The 22,557-nt window shown below is 46.7% G+C and overlaps 1 protein-coding gene across 1 annotated transcript in view; it reads right to left on the reverse strand.

Moving 5' to 3' along the window:
* Nucleotides 1-1,506: 1,506 nt before the first annotated feature.
* Nucleotides 1,507-22,557, reverse strand: part of LOC140420946 (sodium/hydrogen exchanger 2-like) — a 230,708-nt gene continuing 209,657 nt past the window's right edge. Inside the window, exon 12 of the mRNA XM_072505131.1 lies at nucleotides 1,507-3,169. Within this exon, the coding sequence (XP_072361232.1) occupies nucleotides 2,910-3,169 (260 nt within the window). The 3' untranslated portion in view covers nucleotides 1,507-2,909. The remainder of the gene's footprint in view (nucleotides 3,170-22,557) is intronic.

Genomic DNA, 22,557 nt, shown 5'->3' on the forward strand with positions numbered 1-22,557 from the left:
AATAGCAGTCCAGAGACAGATCAAACATTTTCTGGTGCCGCTTCTCCTTTGCACCCAGCCCCAAATCATAATAACACAAACCAAATCCTTTAACTTTGCGGACTGGAATTTCCGACCCGGCGAAAAGTGAATCCTGCTGACCTTTTCACTCAGACTCCATGGGCGGGATTCTCTGATAATGGGGCTAAGTGTTGACGCCATCGTAAATACCGGAGCGTTTTACAACGGCGTCAACAGACCCCATAGCGCACCGATCCTGTGGCCCACAAGGGGCTAGCACGGGCGCTGCGAGAAGCGCGGGGCAGCGGCCTGAGATCAGTATCTCTACTCTAATACGTTTGTTTGCCACTTGTTTATGTATATGTACGTGAAGTTACTTTATCGTAAATGTACTTCATTAAAAGTGAAATATATTTTATTTTATGGTAAAGGGCCTTTAACCTCACGGTCAAATACTAATATTACATTTGCTGAGACAAGAATTGAAAGTGTACCAAGAGTTTTATTTTTTAGAGTATTGGGTAGGAGAAGTGCAATTAATTGTTTAATCTTCATTTCCAACTACTGTTAAAATTTTTCTGGTGCTTTGGTACAGTTGTGAAATGGTTCCTGGGTGCCCTCTTACTGACATACACTCCAGCTGACGCTGCGAAGATGGCCGCCTGCCGTGCTGTCTCTCTCCTCTGGCCTTGACACCACTTCCCCCCCCCCACCCGACCCTGGAGGCCCGACCCCCCCGACAGCCATGGCCGTGCCCGTTTTACCAGCCTGAGGTCCCCCCACGCCGACCCCTACCTACCTCCTCCGACCGACTCGCTGACGATTTTTCATACCACATTAGAACCACGCCATCGGAACTCCGGCCCATCCGGGGCGTAGTATCGTTGGAGGCCCGGAGAATCGCTCGTCGGGCCACCTCTCGCGATTCTCCGGGCCGTGCGGCGCCCGCCGCGATCGTCTGGGCGGTCAGAGGTTCGCGAACCGGATTCTGGACAGCGTCGTGGGCCGTTCCGGCGTAAACGCCTATTCTTCTGCCTCATGACTTTCCTACTCAGTTAGATATGAACTTTGATCACTCCCACACCCCACCCCTTCACCCCCCCACCCCCAAATTAAAGATTTCTCCCACTTTGACATCATTTCTTGGTTCCAAATTCCCATATAGCTGACTAATAATTATGTGTGCCGGTTGCTTGGCACCTCTCTCATCCCACTACTGAATGGGTTCCCTCGGCACTATACTCCCTCCCGCTCCTCCTATCCACCTTTCCAGCCCATATCTCTCTTCCTCGCCATTGTTCTCGCTCTTGCCCGCCTTGGACTGATTATCCCCTTTCCTACCCTCTAAAGCTCTAAAGCTGTTTTGCCCTTTAATACTGAACTTGTGTGCAACGTTGAATGCTTGTGTGCAACATTGGAGAACTGGTGGAAGTAAAATATCAAATTGGAGCCGAGGACAATGACACAACTTAATGGCTGCAAATATTTTGATGCTGAAGTGCAAGACTATTTCATTCTTAATTTTTATTTTCCATAACAATAACATGGAATTGCAGCCAATTATTGGGTGTATATACAATACATACAATTACATTATAAGACATGATGTATCAGCTATATATACAATACAGATACATTATAACACATATATAATACATACTGTCGCTTTATGACGTGTTTGACATGAGATGGTATACAACCTCCAAATATTGCAGTACCAGTCACATGGCACTGCACACTTTCAAATTGAATGTGACAGCCTTTCTCCAACAATTTTCAACACGGAAATCCTTGAAGTTGGAAAAAGTCTTTGAACTGGAGTAACAGTGCTCAGTCGGCCGAAGGCAGCAACATGAACATGAGGTGTGGATTCAATGAACACCTGGGAGATAGTTTGACACTGTTTTATTTTCCGCCCCAGCATTCTCAAGACATTTATGAAGTAATTGGCATTTCATGCTCATGAAGTGGCAGCTTCTCAGACTGATTTCAATCGATTAACTTCATCAGAAAATTAATCAGAAAATTAATAATTCGCCCATTATATACGATTAAAACTCAATCCCCTTCTTACACACCTGGATGAATAAAGCAATTGTCGACCATATTTATTTAGTTGTCTTAAATGCCTAAAAGGTTTCAAGCAGCATCAAATAAGCTAATGACGACTGATTCTACAGTATACTAACTATACAACAGCTTGAGGTGGGTAGATGCCCTACTTGCTACTTTGTACAAATGGTGACTTCAAACTACACACAGGAGTTTAGAAAATCAAAGAGACATTAGTCTAGAAATTGGTGATATGTGTTCATGAACACTTCAAAGTGTCATCCTTTTGATTCCTATTATAATGCAGTTGTTACCTTGTGGTTTGGCAATGTGTTGTCACCCCCACCCAAACATCAGACGATAACATCTTACAGATAGTCCCATCACCAGTATTGCTAATAGTGACTTCTAGAAATTTGTCTTTTGGCCTCAGATTTCAAAGTTTCGATTTGCCGTGGCTATGTACAGAGGTTTTTTTGATCATTGTAATAATGTTATCTAACGAAGAGAAGAGAAATGCATCGCCAAGTTTGTATGATAAGAGATGATCGCACATTCAATATGCCTGATTTTTGCAGAGCGGGAGCTTCCTTGCTGTTTCCAGAGATGTAATCTGCCTGGTGACAATGGTCCGTTAACTGTCTAAAGTGCAATATGGTACCAGAAAACACCATGTTGAAGTCTGGCCTTAGTTTTAAGATGGGGATGAATGCTGAATATCTCATATTGACTGTCACATCAATTTTGTATATTTTTTTAAAATTCTGTTTATTCTGTACAGGCTCTGTCACTACTTGCTTCAGAAAACTGCCAGATAATGGAGGTACATGGGATGTTCTCCATCCATTGCTGAATCGTTACAATCCATTTTTGAGTGTTTCCTGAGAAGCAAATCTTAGCTTTAGTTTGGGCCCAGGTATTTTGTTTTCGGTGTTATTTCTATCCTCGTCCTCTCCTTTCTGATGTATATCTGTTTCATTAGAACTCTGTAAATCTTCTGGTTCTTCCTCGTTAATCCACTCGGTCCTGTGCGGTTGCTGAGGGGTGACTGACATGGACTTGGGTAGCTTTGGAGAGTTGTTTGCTGAGTTACTTTTATTGCCTCCATATCCTCCAACTGTACAAAAGGAAACACAAAACACAGCTTGAACTCTTTGTATAATAAAAGTCCCATCAAAATCTTTCAAGGCAAATTGTTCAATTGTGGGAAGCACCCAGCAGACCTCAAATGAGACCACTGAATGGGTTAATAATAGGATATAAGAACAAGAATATCAAGCTTCCAGGGAACATAGGAACAGGAGTAGGCCATTCAGCTCCTGGAACATGCTTTGCCATTCATTAAGATCGTGGGAGATCCGAGGCTTAACTCCATATATCTGCCTTTGGCTTATATCCCTTAATACCTTTGCTCCCATGGGAGAGCCATGGGGAGATGGTAGTGTGGTGGTAATGTCACTGGGCTACTAATCCTGAGGCCATGGGTAATGCTGTGGGGACATGGCTCAAGTCCCTTTAAATTCAATTCAGTACCTCGGGGATATAATGTAGCCTCAGTAATGCTGCCCATCGATTTTCATCTGGCCTCTTTCACGGCCATCCTTATCTTGCCTACATGTGACTCCAGACCCACAGCAATGTATTTGACTGAAATGCCCTCTCGAATGGCCGAGCAAGCCACTCAGTTCAAAGGCAATTCGGGATGTGTAACAAATGCTGGCCTTGGCCAATGATGCCCACTACCCAGGGTAAATAACAATGTCATTGAAGTGACCCATGGCCTGAGAGGTGGTCCTTGGGCTAATGAGGCTCTTCTCTCAGAATGTGTAGGGAAAGCACTGAGGAGCAAGAAAGCCACCCTAATCTATCAGGGATCCGGAGACAAGCGGATTCCAGACTGGTAATCCCAACCCCCCAAAATAATACTGAGACATTCACTGAGTCAGAGAAACAGGTCTTCTCATGGTGATACATAGCATAAGGAGAAGTCCAGGAGGGAGATTTTTTTTCCCTTTGGATTTTGGACAGAAAGTTTTCAGCCGAGACCAAAACTTGGATATTTGCTTGGGCTAACTGAGTTATGTGGGAGGATGGGCGCAGGCGGAATTTCGAATGACTAACTCGGATGTCTAAGTTTCCCTGAATGCTCTGGAGTATTAATTCTCCAGCATGACCATTTCTCTTTACACGTCTCCCCAGGCTCGCTTTCCAGTTGGATGGACAACAATCCGGAGCAAACCACAGGCACAGGTAGATCCAATCCGCAATTGATCATGGTGATGTATCAAATACCACCCAATTCCTGGTGCTATGGTGGTGGGAGGGGTGGGGTTTGAGGGGGACCGGGGGGTGGGCGGTGTCAGTCAGGGTCGTCTGATCCATGAACTCAAAGGCCATTTGATTCTGGGGTGCTCTATCATTGACCCAGAGCCAGCCAGGACCAAACCTTGTCGTTCTTTGCATGAGAAATGTATGGGTGGCTCTTCCTGGCCCGCAAGCAGTGCTGGAAAAGCCATTACCATTTCCCCCACTGCTCTCCTCATCGGCCTTTAACTTGTGGGTTTCCTTAGGCCTGGTGATTCAAATATATGCGAAGCAGGTTAAATCTAAAAATTCCAACCTCTTATTTAAAATGCCAATCATTCCATGAGAGAGGGTTAACAGTCTGCCCCTCATTTTTAAAAACCTAGAAATCAATGAGTCAGAATCAGCATCCCAATAAACTTAGTAATTTTCCCCATTTAAATTCTTATCTGCACCCAAATCCACACACTCGCCCATTTTAACAATTTCCCCAACATGTAAGAGAGTCACAGAAAATAGGTCCAGCAATGGATGAGTCACAGACATAGCAGAGCTTTACTGCAATAGACATGCTGGAATGAAGTTGATTTGCACGTGGATTCTTTGTAGTTCAGGTTGGGGATTATTGTCTGCAATAAGAGGGTCATTGACAAGGGGGAGTGTTGCAAGAGGATGTAAAAAGAGTATTGTGGATCCATTAAGTCAGGTAGTTTTGTGCATATTGTGCTGTGGGGGGGTGGGGGGTGGGGTGGAGGGGACGTCCTGGGAGGGAGGGGGGGGAAGGGGGGACTGCCTGGGAGGGTGGATGAGCAAGAGATAACATGAAGGGTTGGGGAAACTGGCACGTACGGGTGAGGGCCAGTGTACAAAGCTGTGTAAATATATCATTTTGCCATGTATATATCTTGCTCTGCGCGATTTCTCGTTTTTTTTTGTTACGGGGGTGGGGTGTTATTGTTTGTAAGGGAGAAAAATTGTGTTAAAAAACTTTAATAAATATTTTTTTTTTAAAAAACAATGAAATCGTATAGAACAGAAGATCCGACCCATCGTGAATTTGCTGGCTTTTTGAAAGAACCATCCTTGTAGTCCTAGCTCTTTACCCTTAATCCTGTAAATATAAGTGGTGAAATTATGTGTGCATGCTGCAGTTATGAGTAGGGAATTTAGTTATTGAATTTATTCAAGGCAGAGATAATTTGATTTTTGACTACCAATGTATTTAAGGGATATGGGGATAGCACAGTGAAAGTGGAATTGAAGTGGAAGATCAGCCATGATTGTTTTGGATGGTGGATTAGTCTCAAAGGGCCAAGTGGGCTACTTCTGTTCCCATTTCTTCTTTTAAAATGTTTTTATTGGCGCTTTTCAATTTTACAGAGCGATACTTTTAATGGATGCTGTGTCTGGTATTTACATGTTGTACAGATTCTTATTTACATACATATTTCTTGACATACATTCTTCCCATCCCCCCCTTACCCCCTCCCTGTCCCTTCGTTGGAAGCCCCCCTTCCGCCAGGATACCCTACTGCTGAGCACCTCTCCTCTGTTCTGCGGCTTTTGTTGTTGACCTCTGGGTTCAGGGGGGGAGGGGTGTTCCTGCCTCCTCCCTTCTCCCGTTTTTTCCCCATGTTTCGCTCTGTGGCTCCCTTGGGTTCCCTCCACAGCTCTTCCCCCCTTCCTCCTTTGTACCTCCTCATTGTATGGGCTCTTGACTACTCCCCCCGCCTCCTCCTCTTTCCCTCGTTGCTGTTGGCTTCAAATAGGTCTTGGAACAGGCCGACAAATGGCCCCCACATTTTGTGGTAGCCCTCATCCGACCCTCTGATGGTCTACTTAATCTTCTGCAAGTGGAGAAATTTCACCAAGTCTGCCAGCCAGTCTGCAGGTGTGGGTGGTGCTGCTGATCGCCAGTCGAGCAGGATTCTCCGGCGTACGATTCAGGAAGCAAAAGCCAGGGCATCGGTCCTCTTCCCCATATGTAGCTCTGGATGTTCCGATATTCTGAAGACTGCCCCTCTCGGGCACGGGCTCCACCCTCACCCCCACAAACTTGGACATTGCCTTGAAGAACCCTACAAGTTTGGGACAAGTCCAGAACATGTGGGTGTGGTTGGCCGGGCCCCTCTGGCACTGTCCACATTTATCCTCCAACTCTGGGAACAACCTGTTCATTTGTGTTCTGGTTAGGTGTGCTCTGTGCACCACTTTAAATTGCATGAGGCTGCTATTTCTGATGTTCTTGTTTGTAGAATGTGTGGTTCTGTGTATATTGCACTTGTAATGTGAAATTCAAGCTCAAGGACTGCAGGAAGGTTATAAAATGGGGCTCTTTTATTACACAAGCATAAAATCTTGATAACCCTTAACAGAAAAGCTTAACTGAGAGGAACAAACTAGTTACAATGGATATTAATGGCCAATACCAGATTCACCAGGAGACTGTTGAGAGTTTAACTCTGGAATTTGAATCAGCCAGGTAGCAAAGTTCAACTGGTAGAGCATCTGCTGCCAACTTCCCATGGCCAAATGACCCACATTATCTGGTCTCCCAGCCACGATCTTCCACTCCTCGGGGCCTCTCTAATTCAGGACAGGCCACCTCGGACTTCTGCAGCCGTTCACGCACTTCGTTGCCATCCTCATGGTGCTCCAGCCACCATCAGAGGCTTCAGTCCCATATTCGTGGCTTGGCTCCTCAACTCTAGGTCTCGCCAGCCTCAGGTTCCTGCTCCTGATCTGTGTTGCTGTCTTGCTCTCCTCCCCCTCTCTCTTTCGCTCTCTGGCTTCAGATCTCCCTGGCTTTTCTAACCCATAATCTGCACCAGACTCTGCCCCTTCGGCTTAGGCCCCGAACCTTCCAAGAGTATCTTTCATGATCTGGAGGAGGTCCACAGTGCCAGCCATGTCCCCTGCCCAGCGCCCTTCTTGGACAATGGCATTTGATGACAGGATTCCAGTGCCCCATCCAGGATGCTCCGCATTGGAAGGGGACTGGCCTCTAGTCCCACACTGACGCTGAAAGTCTGGACTTGGGGGTCCCAGTCATCTCTCAAAGAACAAAGAGAACAAAGAAAAATTACAGCACAGGAACAAGCCCTTCGGCCTTCCAAGCCTGCGCCGATCCTGATCCTCTATCTAAAACTGTCGCCTATTTTTTAAAGATCTGTATCCCTCTGCTCCCTGCCCATTCATGTATCTGTGTGGTGTTTCTGGAACTGAACTAGCAATCTAAAGCTAAAATTCTAACATAGTGTGAAGGAATTCAGATATAAATATGAAGTTTTAATAGAATCCAGCTATACATAAGGAGTTATAAGATTAATAGAGTGACTGTCCGATTAAGTAGTGATTAAAAATTAAAAGCATAATATTTCTGCTGGATAAAGGTTTGAAAGTTTATATATCAGGGCATAATTGTGTGCTCAAGGCCAGAACACCCTGTGGCATAGGATGTGGTGTATTCTCTAACACAAGGCAGTCCTGAAAATATCAGGGACTGGCCTCTACATCAACTCAACAAGCCATTGATAAATTTTAATATACTGCAATGTACCAATGGATAACCTTAAGGATGACTCTAAACAACTTGTCAGCTGAATCCTGGAAACTAGATGTGATCACTGTCTGCAACTCCCAGCATTCTGTTTGCTTGAAGAATGTTGACTAAAATGAAGGTGCTGACTAAAAAAAAGGATGTTGTGCAGCATGAGTGTTCAACATGCTTCCTGTTTGTACAGTTCATTTATGGTATAAATATTGGAGACACACTGTAGGATTTTTTTGATTCATTGTATTCACTCCAGTGTCTCTCAAAGTATCGTGCAATGATGATTGTTCTCCCCTTAATTGAAATAGAGGTGTCTTGCTAGACACGGTAGATTTCTACTTCGGAATTTATGATAAATACTACTTTAAATATCATTAGACATCTTAAGTCTCTCTGTAACATTAATAAGATCTGGACTCTCTAATAGAAATATGGGCCAGGATTCTACAATCCCGCGGCCAAGTTCTGATGCCGGTGTCAAAAGTGGCGCGAGCAATTCCGGTGTCAACTGGCCACCAGGCCCGGATATGCACCCCATCCTAGGGGGCTAGTATGACTCTGGAGTGCTGTCCGCTGCTCCGCCGCTTGGAGGCCGGCGCGCCACGGGTCCGAGCATGCGCGCCACGGCCGGCGTGAGTCAATGCATGCGCGCCAAGGCCGGCGCGGGTCCGCGCATGCGCGTGGGTTCCCGTCTCCGCGCCGACCCCCGGACAATATGGCGGAGCCCATCAGGGGCCCGGCGCGGAGGAACATAGGCCTGCCGGGGGGACTTGGCCAAACTCGGCGGGCACTCGGCCCGTTTTCAAAGGACCCCGACCGGCGCGGCGGCAATCCCGCGGGCGCCCGAGAATCGCCGCTGGAGAATCGGCGGGCCGGCGTCGGAGCGGCGTGGCACGATTCTCGCGCCCCCCCCCCCCCAGTGATTCTCCGACCCGGCGCGGAGTTGGAGAATCCCAGCCAGGATTATATATTTTTTCACGGAACTGTCAATGTTATGATTATCATCAAACATGAATTGCATGTTCAGTTCTTTCGTATAATTGGGAAAACATATTACCTCATATTGCCTCTCTTATCCACACTGAAGAAAACATCGCTGTACATTCTTCACTGGAGAAGGATATTGTTCAGGAGAGATTCTCAGTCCCTTATAGTATCTGAGTGTTATAATATTGCTAAAACTTATCAACCATGCTAGTCAGACCTCAGCTGGAATATTATGTGCAGTTCTGGGTGCCACACTGTAGGAAGGTTATTAACACTTTGGAGAGAGCGCAGAAGAGGTTTACAAGAATAGTCCCAGGGATGAGAAATTTCAGTTATGAGGATAGATTGGAGATGCTGGGACTGTTCTGCTAGGAGAGAAGAAGGCGAAGAGGAGATTTAATAGAGATGTTCAAAATCATGAGGAGGCTGGACAGAGTAGATGGGAGGGGGAGGGTGGAAGGAACAAGAATTAAATGGCACAGATATAAAGTGATTTTGAAAAGAAGCAAATGTGATGTCAGAAAAAGCTTCTTCACGCAATGAGTGATTCAGGTCTGGAATGCTCTGCCTGGACGTGTGGTGGAGGCATGTTCAATCGAGGCATTGAAGAGGGCATTAAATAATTCCTTGCATAGAAATGATCTAGAGAGGTGCGGGGAACAGGCAGAGGAAAGGTACTGAGTCACAATGTTCATTTGGAGGACTGGTGCAGACACAATGGGCCGGACAGCCTCCTTCTGCCTCGTAACAATCCTGTGACTCTTTGAAAAAGGACGGTAATATTCTTTGGTGCTACCTTTCCTTTACAGAGAGTTTGATCAGTTTTTCAGACCCATGTAAGTGTCTGTGGGGTCTGACTTTCTCAACCTGAGGTGAGGATGATCATTTGAAGAGTACAACTGATCTGGAAAAGTCCCAAAAAAGGTTTAGGATTATAATCCACTCCAATGGAACGCTGTGATATTTAATTCAATTAATCTTTCATCAGGAAAAATCATCAAGCACAAGAGGAAAATACCTTTGTCAGTCTCGTTGCTTTATAAACATTCTTTTTTCTATTTTTCAAAATGGCAAGTTGCTGAGCTTAGAAGATTCCTCCAGCTGATCGGGCGGCATGGTAGCACAGTGGTTTGCACTGTTGCTGCACAGCTCCAGGGTCCCAGGTTCGGTTCCCAGCTTGGGTCACCATCTGTGCGGAGTCTGCACATTCGCCCCATGTCTGTGTAGGTTTCCTCCGGGTTCTCTGGTTTCCTTCCGAAGTCCAAAGATGTGTAGGTTAGGTGGACTGGCCATGCTAAATTGCCCTTAGTGTCCAAAAAGGTTAGGTGGGGTTTCTGGGTTACGGGGATAGGGTGGAGGTGTGGGGGTTAAGTGGGGCGCTCTTTCCAAGGGATGGTGCAGACCCGATGGGCAGAATGGCCTCTTCTGCACTGTAAATTCTAATTCTATGACATGCTGGTTTCTGGAAGTTTCTGAACAGTTTGAAAGACTAATACTTCACACCTCCTGAAATGTAGCACTCTTCACATCGTATAAACATTCCAGCCAAGCAAATATAATGGCTGAGCAGCCGGGATGTCTGCCAAGCCATTAGGGACAAAGGCAGCTGTTTGTGACTCCTAATGTTTAATTTGGTGCTCCTAGCCCCATGGTTGCCTGCCCCAAAACATGTGATTCAACCAGCGGCCTGGTTCGCTGAATGGCTTAACCATCCCGAAACCACCCTGTCACATGACCAAGACTTCAGCTGTCAGAAATCCATTAACTATACAGATTTTGAATGTTATTATCAGTCATTGCTTGACTTCAGAAGAGAAGCAGGACTCATCTCAGCAGCAGAAAGTGCCCATATCCAGGTTTAAAATTTCCTTGTGCACATCTACACTGTGAACCACTAGAATGTTGGAACTTCTGTCTCTATGCCTTCAAGACTAATTCATCTCTATGTGCCTTCTCCCATCGTGGAAGTCCTCGCTTCTGGCAAGATAGAATACCCTGCAACCTTCCCATTTTATAATGGTAGCATATTTTTCTGATCAGTTCAGTTTGGAGTGTTCCAAACCATTATTAATAATCCCACAGCAAATTCGAGATACGGTAAAATAAAGGAGATTGGTTTATTTCATACACACACATTGCGGGAAAGGGGTTTTGCAACATCTGCCCCACAGCTGGTTGAATGGTTTATATATAATTGCTACTGGTTACAGGCAATCAAGCTGCTTGAGCAGTGAAGAAGAGGTAAGATTACAGCTGTATACTGATGCTTGGTTTTCTATTGTATCTGTAACAGATACACATCGCAATAAATCATCATTCTCAAAAGTGTGGACATGCATCATTTTCATTTAGGCTTATTAGTCATAGTCAACAATCTGTTTTGAATGATTCCATCTCTCCCAAATGATTCTAACGTCTCGTTGACATCCAGGCATGGTATGTGATTTGATTTATAACCAAGGTAATGGACTGTGGAAGCAAACTTAAGGGACTTTGCATCAGAACATTCTTTGAGATAAAAGGAGAAATTTTAATCTACCATGCCAGGTTGGAATCCCAGGAAATCAGGTGAAATTCTGATTTTACTCCCCCACCCAAATATACTTCTGGGCCGGGATTCTCCCTTCCGGGGTCTAAGTCCCCACGCCGGCGGGAAAACCAGCAACAACGACTCCAGCGTCAACAGGCCCCAAGGTGAGGAATTTTCACCTGTCTCGGGGGCTAGATGGACGCAGGAGGGGTTGGAGCCGGTCCAGCCGGTCCCGAAGGGACGGCGCGAGTTCGCGCATGCGCAGAAGCGCCGGCGTGATTCCGCGCATGTGCAGACCGGACGGTGTATTTTGGCACATGCGCGGGGGGTTTTCTTCTCAGCGCCAGCCATGGCAGAGCCCTACGGGGGCCGGCACGGAAGGAAGGAGTGCCCCCACGGAACAAGCCCGCTCTCAGATAGGTGGGCCCCGATCACGGGCCAGGCCACAGTGGAGGCCCCCCTGGGGTCGGATCCCCCCACGCCCTTCAAGGACCGCCCCCACCGACTTACCTGCCAGGTCCCGCCGCGTGGGACCATACGTAACCCACGCCGGTGGGACTGGCCAGTAACGGACGGCCGCTCGGCCCATCGGAGCCTGGAGAATGGCCGGGGGGGGCCGCTGTTAACGGCCCCCGACCGGCGTGGTGGGAATCCCGCCCCTGCCCGAAAAACGGTGCCGGAGAATACGGCAGCCGGCGTCGGGGCAGCAGGGTGGGATTCGCGCCGCCCCCTGGAGTTCAATAGTGAGTGGAGTTGGGCAGAATGTGAAACCAAGATTACAGCCAATCTTGTTCTTCTCCTGGCCGGTGGGATTGGCTAACATCGCTCTCATTGGATGGAATGTAGAATCAACATTTAACCTGATCCAATAAGACTGGTGATTAAGCTAAAATGTCTTCAAAAGTGTTTGCCTGTACATAGCACGTTCTTCCAGAGATTGGTGATTTGCAACCATAAGGAAGATTTCTGGGTTGCAATCGAAAACTATGGCACTATAGGCAAAAACATCTTGCTGGATACTGTAATGTGGTGGTTATGTTACGTGACTGGTAATACAGAAGCCTGGATTAATAATCCAGAGAACATGAGTTCAAATGCCCTGCATGCCAATTTAATTCATTTTTTAAAAAATCTGGAAATAACAAGCTTGGATCAGTAAAAGTGTCCATGATGTTGAATTGGTGCTAAAACCCAACTGATTCACTATTGTTCTTCAGGGAAGGAAGCCTGCTTTCCTGCCAAGAATGACTTTTGTGTAGCAAGCAACATATTACCACAATCCTTGAAGCCATAGCAGGGGTATACTGTGTAGGACACCCTCACATCTATTCAGGCACCAAACAACTGTTTCAACATGCTAATGGTGTGCTAAATGATTAGTCGGATAACTGCAGGCAACTCATTAGACTGGTGTTCAGCTGGATATCCTCAGATATCACAGAGCTGTCATGCACCACAGCTTCAGAATACAAATTTCATTGATCCATGATCAACCTTGAGACTTGCCTTTGTAGGTTAAACGGCAGCTGGCTGGGAAATAAGCACTCACGTCCTTATCCAAAAAGTGGATAATTGCAAATGCGCGAACATCCAGAGACTACAATCCTTTCCTATTCATGCAAGTGGTTGGTTTAGCACAGGGCTAAAGAGCTGGCTTTTAAAGCAGACCAAGGCAGGCCAGCAGCACAGTTCAATTCCCGTACCAGCCTCCCGAACAGGCACCAGAATGTGGCGCCTAGGGGCTTTTCACATTACCTGCATTTGAAGCCTACTTGTGACAATAAGCGATTTTCATTTTTTCATTTCATTTCAAGTGAAGGTCACTTTGCAATGCCTCACATAAAGGGCTTGGACGACAACCTGCAGCCCACTACTCAACTTGCAGAATTCTTGTTGTTTGGTAAAAGTTGCTGTTGCAAGACAAAGGGGGTTGTTTGAGTAAGCAAGGCGACAATTTCATTTGATACATCTACTGCGGTGATTTTGAACGTGGACTAGCCGTCCGTGGGATTGGCGGCATGGCGGAAAATCCCACGAGAATTGGGAAACACGATCTCTCCCGCGAGAATCGTGTTTCCCGCCCCTTCCCGCCCGTCACCGGCAACTGTGATCTACATCAATTTAAATATGATTAGCAGGCCCACTGCCGCATGATCACTCCCTCACTAAATAGTCACACCAACAGGTTCACAACAGCTTAGGCTGGGCATAAAGTAGTCAAGGGGAATCCCTCGGGGGGGGGGCACAAAGGTTATTATAGCAAACCCCCCCCTCCCCTCTCCCCCCTCCGGAAGTACCTCCGACACTTGTTGGCACTGCAAACCTGACGGTGTCAACCTGGCAGTGCCAACCTGTGCCATGTGGCAGTGCCAGTGCAGGCCCTAGTGAGAGCCCCATGGGGAAGGTGCATTGATGTGTGGTGGAGGGACAGGAGAGTGGATACTGAGGGTGGGCGATGGGGGAGTGTCGGTTATACTTCCATGGTGTTGGTAGGGGGAGTGGATTGCTGGCGATAAATGTTGGTGGGGGAAGGGGGGGGGGGCAGTATTCCGGTGAGGATTGTTGTGGGCAGGACCTCGGAAAGCTCATGATTGGGTCTGGGAACATTAGGCTGCAGAGCTGATCGGGGAGCCCTTCAAAGATGGTGAGCTGACCTCTGTGGAGTTGCTTGATGGCTCAATGAGGCCCCGTCCTGCCAGAGTGATGGCGTAAACAACTCACACTCTTTTTTCTCCCTAAGAAAACCCTGATCTGAAAACTATAAAGTCACACAGCACCCTGGGCTAGTGCGTGGTCAATTCACACCCCACTTGACATAGAGTTGCAATACAGTTGAAATTTGATTAAATTTAAAATACCCAAGGACCTTGGTTGAGCCCAAACAACTACAGTCACCAGGATGGTAACTTAAAAACACAAATATCTTTTATTATGCACAGTATTATAATTAAACAGACAGAAAATGTAACTATCTACTAACCGCTTCCTAGTCCCCCCTTCCTAAATCTCACCACTCTCTACACACACACAGACAAGCCACACAGGCGGTGGAAAGGGAAAGAAACTATTGATACAAATAAAAGGATAAGGATTTTTGATGTGCTAGAGTGACTTCCAGTCAATGGCTTTCTGAAGTTCAGCCTTTGGCTTTGGTACTTCTTCCTTTGAGGCTTGAGATGGCTTTCTCTCGCAAGGTTGTCTACCTTTCAGGTTCACAGCAAAGGATGTTCCAGGCACTCACTGCCTTCAGAACAATAGAGCAGTTCTTTCACTTCAGCAAGCAGGAGAGAAAGAGAGAGTGTTCCCTTCACTTCCAAGGTCTAGACGCCTCTGCTAAGTTCTCTCAGAAAGTATCACGCAGGCACCAATCATTGACTTCTGTCAGGCAGAACACTGTCTCTGGTCAACCCACCAGTTGCCTGTTAGCCAATTGAACCAACTCCCTCCAAAGCTAGTTCCTAATATCCACTTGGTGCTGAGGAGTATGGTTTCTCCTCTCCAAAATACAAAAGCTGGGGACACAGGGCGGGATTCTCTGATCCTGAGGCTAAGCGTTGATGCCGTCGTAAACGCCGTTGCGCCGTCAAACGGGCACCGTGGGTCTGCACATGCACGCTGGGGCCGGTGCAAACCCGCGCACCCGCGCCAGCCCCGATGCAACATGGCGGAGAGCTACAGGTGCGGCGCGGAGTAAAAGAGGCCCCCATCAGGAGAGGCCGGCCCGCCGATCGGTAGGCCCCGATCGCGGGCCAGGCCACAGTGGAGGCCCCCACTGGGGTCGGATCCCCCCTCCCCCCCCCCCAACCAGGCCGCACCCCGCAGGATGGATGCCGAGGTCCCGCCAGGTAAGACCACATGTGGATGGCGCTGGCGGGACTCGGGCTATCTTGGCGGCCACCTGGCCTATCCAGGGACGAAAATCGCCGGGGGGGGGGGGGGGGGTGGGGGGCACGTAGAGCGGCCCCCAACCGGCATCGCGCCAACCTCACCGGCACCAATGGCGCCAATTCTCCAGTCACCAGGGAATCAGCAGACCGGCGTCGGGGCGGCATCGCATGAATCGCGCCCGGCCCGGCGATTCTCCGACCCGGCACCGGGGTCAGAGAATCCCGCCCACAGTGTCCTGGCAGACAGTTGCTTCAACTTTGAGTCTTCTGCTTAAAGGCGCTTTCCAATTATGGGTCCACAGACCAAAATAATAAAATAAAATAAAATAAATGGGAACAAAGGAAATTACACAGCAGTTTTCAGTCTGAGCCTGACACTTTGCCAAATCCTGGTAGGATTCTGCTTACTGTGTGTGGGAAAGACTACAAACGAGAAATATCGCTTTGAAATGACTTGGAATGAACAGAGAAGTTAAGGGCTGTAGAGAACTGCACAACCATAAGACCATAAGACATAGGAGCAGGATTAGGCCACTTGGCCCATCGAGTCTGCTCTGCCATTCAATCATGGCTGATATTTTCTCATCCCCATTCTCCTCCTTCTCCCCATAACTCCTGATTCCCTTATTAATCAAGAACCTATCTATCTATGTCTTACAGACACTCAGTGATTTGGCCTCCACAGCCTTCTGCGGCAAAGAGTTCCACAGATTCACCACCCTCTGTCTGAAGAAATTCCTCCTCATCTCTGTTTTAAAGGATCGTCCCTTTAATCTGAGATGGTGTCCTCTGGTTCTAGTTTCTCCTACAAATGGAAACACCCTCTCCATGTCCACTCTATCCAGGCCTCGCTATATCCTGTAAGTTTCAATAAGATCCCCCCTCATTCTTCTAAACTCTAACGAGTAAAGAACGCAACCGTTCCTCATACAACAAGTTCTTCATTCCAGGGATCATTCTTGTGAACATCCTCTGGACTCTTTCCAAGGGCAGCACATCCTTCCTTAGATACAGGGCCCAAAACTGCTCATAATACTCCAAATGGGGTCTGACCAGAGACTTATACAGCCTCAGAAGTACATCCTTGGTCTTGTATTCTCGCCCTCTTGACATGAACGCTAACATTGCATTTGCTTCTTAACTGCCGACTGAACCTGCACATTAACCTTAAGAGAATCGTTAACAAGGACTCCCAAGTCCCTTTGTGCTTCTGATTTCCTATGCATTTCCCCATTTAGAAAATAGTCTATGCCTAATTTCTTCCTTCCTAAGTGCATAACCTCACACTTTTCCACATTGTATTTAATTTGCCCCTTCATTGCCCACTCTCCTAGCTTGTCCTAGCAGCCCGCTTGCTTCCTCAATACTACCTGTCCCTCTACAGATCTTTGTATCATTTGCAAACTTAGCAACAGTGCCTTCAGTTCCTTCTTCCAGATCATTAATGTATATTGTGAAAAGTTGTGGTCCCAGCACAGACCCCTGAGGCACACCACAAGTCACCGACTGACATCCTGAAAAAGACCCCTTTATCCCCACTCTCTGCCTTCTGTCAGTCAGCCAATCCTCGATCCATGCCAGGATCTTACCCTTAATACCATGAGCTTTTAATTTATTTAACAGTCTCCCATGCGGCACCTTGTCAAAGGCCTTCTGGAAATCTAAATAAATCACGTCCACTGGTTCTTCTTTGTCTAACTTCCTTGTTACCTCCTCAAAGAACTCTTACCGATTTGTCAGACATGACCTCCCTTTGACAAAGCCGTGCTGACTCAGTCCTATTTTACCATACACTTCCAAGTACTTCGCGATCTCATCTTTAATAACAGACTGTAAAATCTTACCAATATCGAAGTCAGGCTAACCGGCCTATAATTTTCCGTCTTCTGCCTCCCTCCCTTCTTAAGCAGTGGTGTTACATTAGCCACTCTCCAGTCCTCTGGGACCCTTCCTGCCTCCAGTGATTCCTGAAAGATCATCACCAATGCCTCCACAATTTCCTCAGCTATCTCTTTTAGGACCCTAGGGTGTAGTCCATCCGGTCCAGGTGACTTATCCACCTTCAGACCTTTCAGTTTCCCCAGAATCTTCTCCTTAGTAATGGTCACTACACTCATCTCTGCCCCCTGATTCTCCTGGAGCTCTGGCATCCCACTGGTGTCTTCCATCATGAAGACTGATGAAAAGTAACTATTCAGTTTGTCTGCCATTTCTTTGTTTCCTATTATTACTTCTCCAGCCAGATTTTCCAGTGCTCCAATGTCTATTTTTGCCTCTCTCTTACCTTTTATATATTGAAAAAAAAACTCTTCCTGTCTTCCTTTATATTACTAGCTAGCTTGCATTCATACTTCATTGCTTTTTTAGTTGTCCTCTGCTCACTTTTAAAGGCTTCCCAATCCTCTGGCTTCCCACTGATCCTCGTCACTTTGTATGCTTTTTCTTTAGCCCTTATGCTGTCCTTGACATCCCTCATCAGCCTTAGATGCCTTGTCCTCCCCTTAGCATGTTTGCTCCTCCTTGGGATGAATTTCTGTTGTGCCTCCCTAATCACCCCCAATAACTCCTGCCATTGCTGTTCCACTGTCTTCCCTGCTAGGCTCCTTTTCCAATCAACTCTAGCCAGCTCCTCCCTCATGTCTTTGTACTGGGAGAAGTGCCTCCATTAGGTGAGTTTAAGACAATACAGAAATTTGCATAACTTGTTTATGGTTTCCTGAACAAATTGCACCCTCATAAAGAAGGGATTTGCAAGCGCAGCTGTGAACTGAGTGTTTTGGGTATTAGGATCTTTGGATATTAAAGGTACCCTGCAAGTCAATACTTGAGCACAACCTGACCTGCCCTGTAATGCTCCATTTCCTCTTATTTCATGAAGGACAGATGGAGGGGAATATCCAGGGAAAACTTAATGTTACTATACTATAGCTGGACAAAAAAGTGATTAGATCCCAATTGTCAAAAAAGGTCCTGAACGGCAAATGACAGCACCAAAGGAAAAAGGAAAATTGACTGAAACTTGAGTTATGAACCTTCTTCTAGAGGTCTTTAAATTAATTTCAATCAATAGCAACATCTCAAGCAATCCTAGACAGCCTATTGTCAATTGCTGAGCCATGTCTGTACCTGAATAAATGGGAGGTCTGGTGAGACATCGGGAGGTTGCACAGATGTCTGAGTGAAATAATTGGGAGAGTATTCCTGGGAACGTTCTTCACCTATCAACCTTTCCTTGGTTTGCCACCTTACCGTGGTGGAGCAGTTTTATCATTGATCCCAAGAGCAATGCCTTCGGGAGTCTTAAATTCCTGTTGGGGTCACCCATGACGGATGGGATGGAGGGGAGGAATTGGACAAAGCGCAATCCAAAACAAGTCCTCGATGGTAGATTAGGTGGAAGATACTCGTGTGGTATCAACAGCTGCAATGGCGGATGAAGGCTGTAGTACGGGGGAGATGCCCAGTGGGTCGAGGTTCCCTTTCCATTGGAACTGGACCTACCCTCTGTCAAGGACAGTGCGTCTGCTGATGTGTCGGGCATACCCACGTTAAAATATGTCCCGCGCCAGGCGTCTACCTAGAGGAAACCAGTGGCGCCACGGCAATCGGTGAGTGGTGACGGAGACAGGACAGCGAGATCTGGAAGTCCCTAGCTTTGGAACGACATGTAGGCAGTAGAGTTTGAGTTAGTCGTCTCGCTCTTGGAATAGGAACAGGGGAGCATTTCGGCCACTTCCTTCACCACTGAGCAGCCCTCGTCAGGATCCACTCTGCTCACCCTGCATGGGCTAGGCATTCTAATGTCTTTACTATGCAAAGTTGGAGCAAATGGGATTGCGGGCAGTGTCTTGAGATGGATAGAAATCTGGCGAGCAAAACATTGGAACAAATGGGTCTTTTTCCAATTGACAGTGACTAGTGGGGTACCGCAGAGATCTGTGCTCGGACCTTAACTATTCACACTTTATATTAATGACTTAGATGAGGGAACTGAATGCATTATCTCCAAATTTATAGATGATACAAAGATGGTGGGAGGTTGATCTGTGGGGAGAATGCAGAGATGTTTCAGCCAAATTTGGACAGGCTGAGTGAGAGTGTGTATGCATGACAGATGCAGTATGATGTGGATAAATGTGAGGTTATCCACTTGGGTAGCAAAAATAGAAATGTAGATTATTATTTGAATGGGTGTACATTGAGAGAGGTGGATACTCAGCGAGACCTTGGAGTCCTTGTGCATCAGACACTGAAAGTAAGCACGCATGTACAACAGACAGTAAAGAAGGCAATTGGTATGTTGGCCTTCAAAGTGAAAGAACTTGAGTATAGGAATAGGGATGTTTTACTGCAATTGTATAGGGCATCGGTGAGGCCACAGGTTGAGTATTGTGTGCAGTTTTGGTGTTCTTATCTGAGGAAGGTGTTCTTGCTATGGAGGGAGTGAAGCAAAGATTTACCAGGCTGATTCCCGGGAATTGTCATATGAGGAGCGACTAAGTCGGTTAGGATTATATACATTGGATTTTAGAAGAGTGAGAGGGGATGTCACAGAAACTTATAAAAATCTAACAGATCGATTCAGAAAGAATGTCCCCGATGGTGGGGGAGATCAGATCTAGGAGTTCTGAGGATAAGGACCTTTTAGGACTGAGGTGAGGAGAAGTTTGTTCACCCAGAGAGTAGTGAATCTGTGGAATTCACGACCACTTAAAAGTAGTTGAAGCAATGTCGTATAAATGTTGTATAATTTCAATAAGGAATTAGATATAGCTCTTGGGGCTAAAGGGATCAAGGGATATGGAGGGAAGGCGGGATCATGGTATTGAACTTGATGATCAGCCATGATCATAATGAATGGTGGAGCAGACTCGAAGGGCTGAATGACCTCCTTCTGCTTCTATGTTCCACATATCTGTGTCTATGTAATGGAGTGGAGGAAAACTGGAGAGCTGTGAAGATCGCCATCATCTCAAAATGTGAAAAAAAACATTGGCTACAAGGCCAGGAAACACCAAGGCAGGTCTGATGAGAATGATCGCACCATCCAACATCTCATCAACAAGAAGAGGAAAGCTCTCCACGCCTGGTAAAACATCAAAACCTGCAAGCCAAAGAGGAGAACTCATCAAAAAGCAAAGGTGGAGATGCAAAGAAGAACTAGGGAAATCAAGAACCAATGGTGGACTGAAAAAACTAAGGAGCTGCAATGCCTCGTTAACAAGCAAGATACCCTTGGCTTCTTCAGTGCCATCAGGGTCCCAGCAGGCCAATACCCTAGGCCTCAAACCGGTACAGAGGAAGGTCAGAACCTTCTTGAGAGGCAGAAAATATTGGCCTTCGATGGAGAGGACACTTCAAAGAACTCCTAAAACGTGACACAACGGTAAATAAGGACGTGAATGAGGAAATCCTCAACTCCCCATGGATGAAGTCGAAGCCGCCATTAAACACATGAAGAATGGAAAAGCCGCAGGAGTGAACTGGTTTCCAGTGGAGATTTTCAAACTAGGAGGAGAATAGGTCATTTCCATCCATCAGCTGTTGCTGAAAATCTGGGACAGAGAAAATAATTCCGGCTGAACTCAGCGATGCCTTCATCACCACCATTTTCAGGAAATGAGACAAAGTGAGGAATCTCCTTATTCTCCAGGTCCGGGGGGATCATTGCCCGAATCATTACTAGTCGCCTTCTCCCAATCTCTGAAGAAACCCTTCTGGTAAACCAGTGTGGCTTATGACCTTACCATGGAACAACGAACATGATTTTCACTGCTCGGCAACTTCAAGCAAAATGCCAGGAGCAACATCAAAGACTCTACAGACCTTCATCAATCTGACCAAGGATTTTGGCTCAGTCAATCGGGAAGTGTTTTGGTAGACCCTGTCAAAGGCTGGGTGTTCAGAGATATTCATCAACATCCTTTGACTCCTCCCCGACAAGATGTCGGCCACAGTTCTCACTGCCAGAATTAAGACAAAAACCTGCGAGGTCAAATCTGAAGTCAAGCAGGGATGGACCTTTGACCCATTCTTTCTCCATCTTCATTGCCACCATCCTTCACCTTGTCAAGAGCAAGCTTCCCAGTGAGTGGACATCATCTGCAGGATGGACGGAAAACTTACCAACCTCAACTGGTTGAAATCCAAGAATAAAATGACACTGACATCGCTCATGGAGCTTCAGTAAGTGGATGAAATTGGCATCTCTACTATCAGAAGAGAATCGCTAAGCCATGCTTGACACCTTCGCGGAAGCATACTGGTGAATCGGTCTCAGCCTCAACTTCAAGAAGACCCAAGCCCTTTACCAACCCACCCAAGGGAATGATCCGGTCTCTCCCTCCATCAAGATCAAAGGAGAAAACATCCAAAATGTGGAGGATTTCCCCTATCTGGGGAGCCAACTCTCCTCTCCGGCTGACATTGATGCAGAGATCCAACATCAGATCTGTGAGTGCCTATTTCGGACGCCGGAGAACGAGATTCTTTGATGTTCATGACATCTCTGCTGACACGAAGATCCTCATGTACAAGGCGGTGATCCTCTCAACTCTTCTATATGGCCCAGACATTTGGACTACATACAGGTGCCCCTTGTGCTGGAGAGGTGCCATCTGTCTGAGATGGATTCTCCACATTAGCTGGGAGGACAGGCATACGAACATCAGTGTCCTTGAAGGAGCCCCAAGATCACCAGCATCGAGATTAGGATCATCCGAATCCAACTCCTTTGGTCGGCCATATGCTTAGGATGCCAAAGTCCCAACCACCAAAGCAAATCTTCTCTGCTCAGCTCAAGAAAGGCTTCCAAACAAGAGGAGGACAAAAGAAGCACTTTAAAGGCTTACCTAAAGAAATGCAACCTAGACATCAACATCCTGGAGACCCTTGTTCAGGAGCGACTTACTTGGAGGAACCTCTTGAGTGAAAGGACACAATTCTTCGAGGCCACCTGACAGCAAGAGGAGGCCTGGAAAAGGAGCCTGAAAAAGGATTATCAGCAATCTAGAGTCAAAGGACCAATCCTATCTCCCGGAAACACCTGCCAAGTGTACGGTCAAAATGCAGCTCCAGGATCGGGTTCATCAGCCATGCAAAGACCCATAGAACCCATGACCAGAAACATAGAATTTTTTAGATGGACAATCATACTCGTTGGCGAGTGATCGCTGAAGAGAGGACATATATCAACCTCCCAACTGCATGTGCTCTAAATGGGCAGAGTGCTGGCTTAATACAGC

Source organism: Scyliorhinus torazame, chromosome 5 (assembly GCF_047496885.1).
Source record: "Scyliorhinus torazame isolate Kashiwa2021f chromosome 5, sScyTor2.1, whole genome shotgun sequence".
Taxonomy (NCBI): Eukaryota; Metazoa; Chordata; class Chondrichthyes; order Carcharhiniformes; family Scyliorhinidae; genus Scyliorhinus; species Scyliorhinus torazame.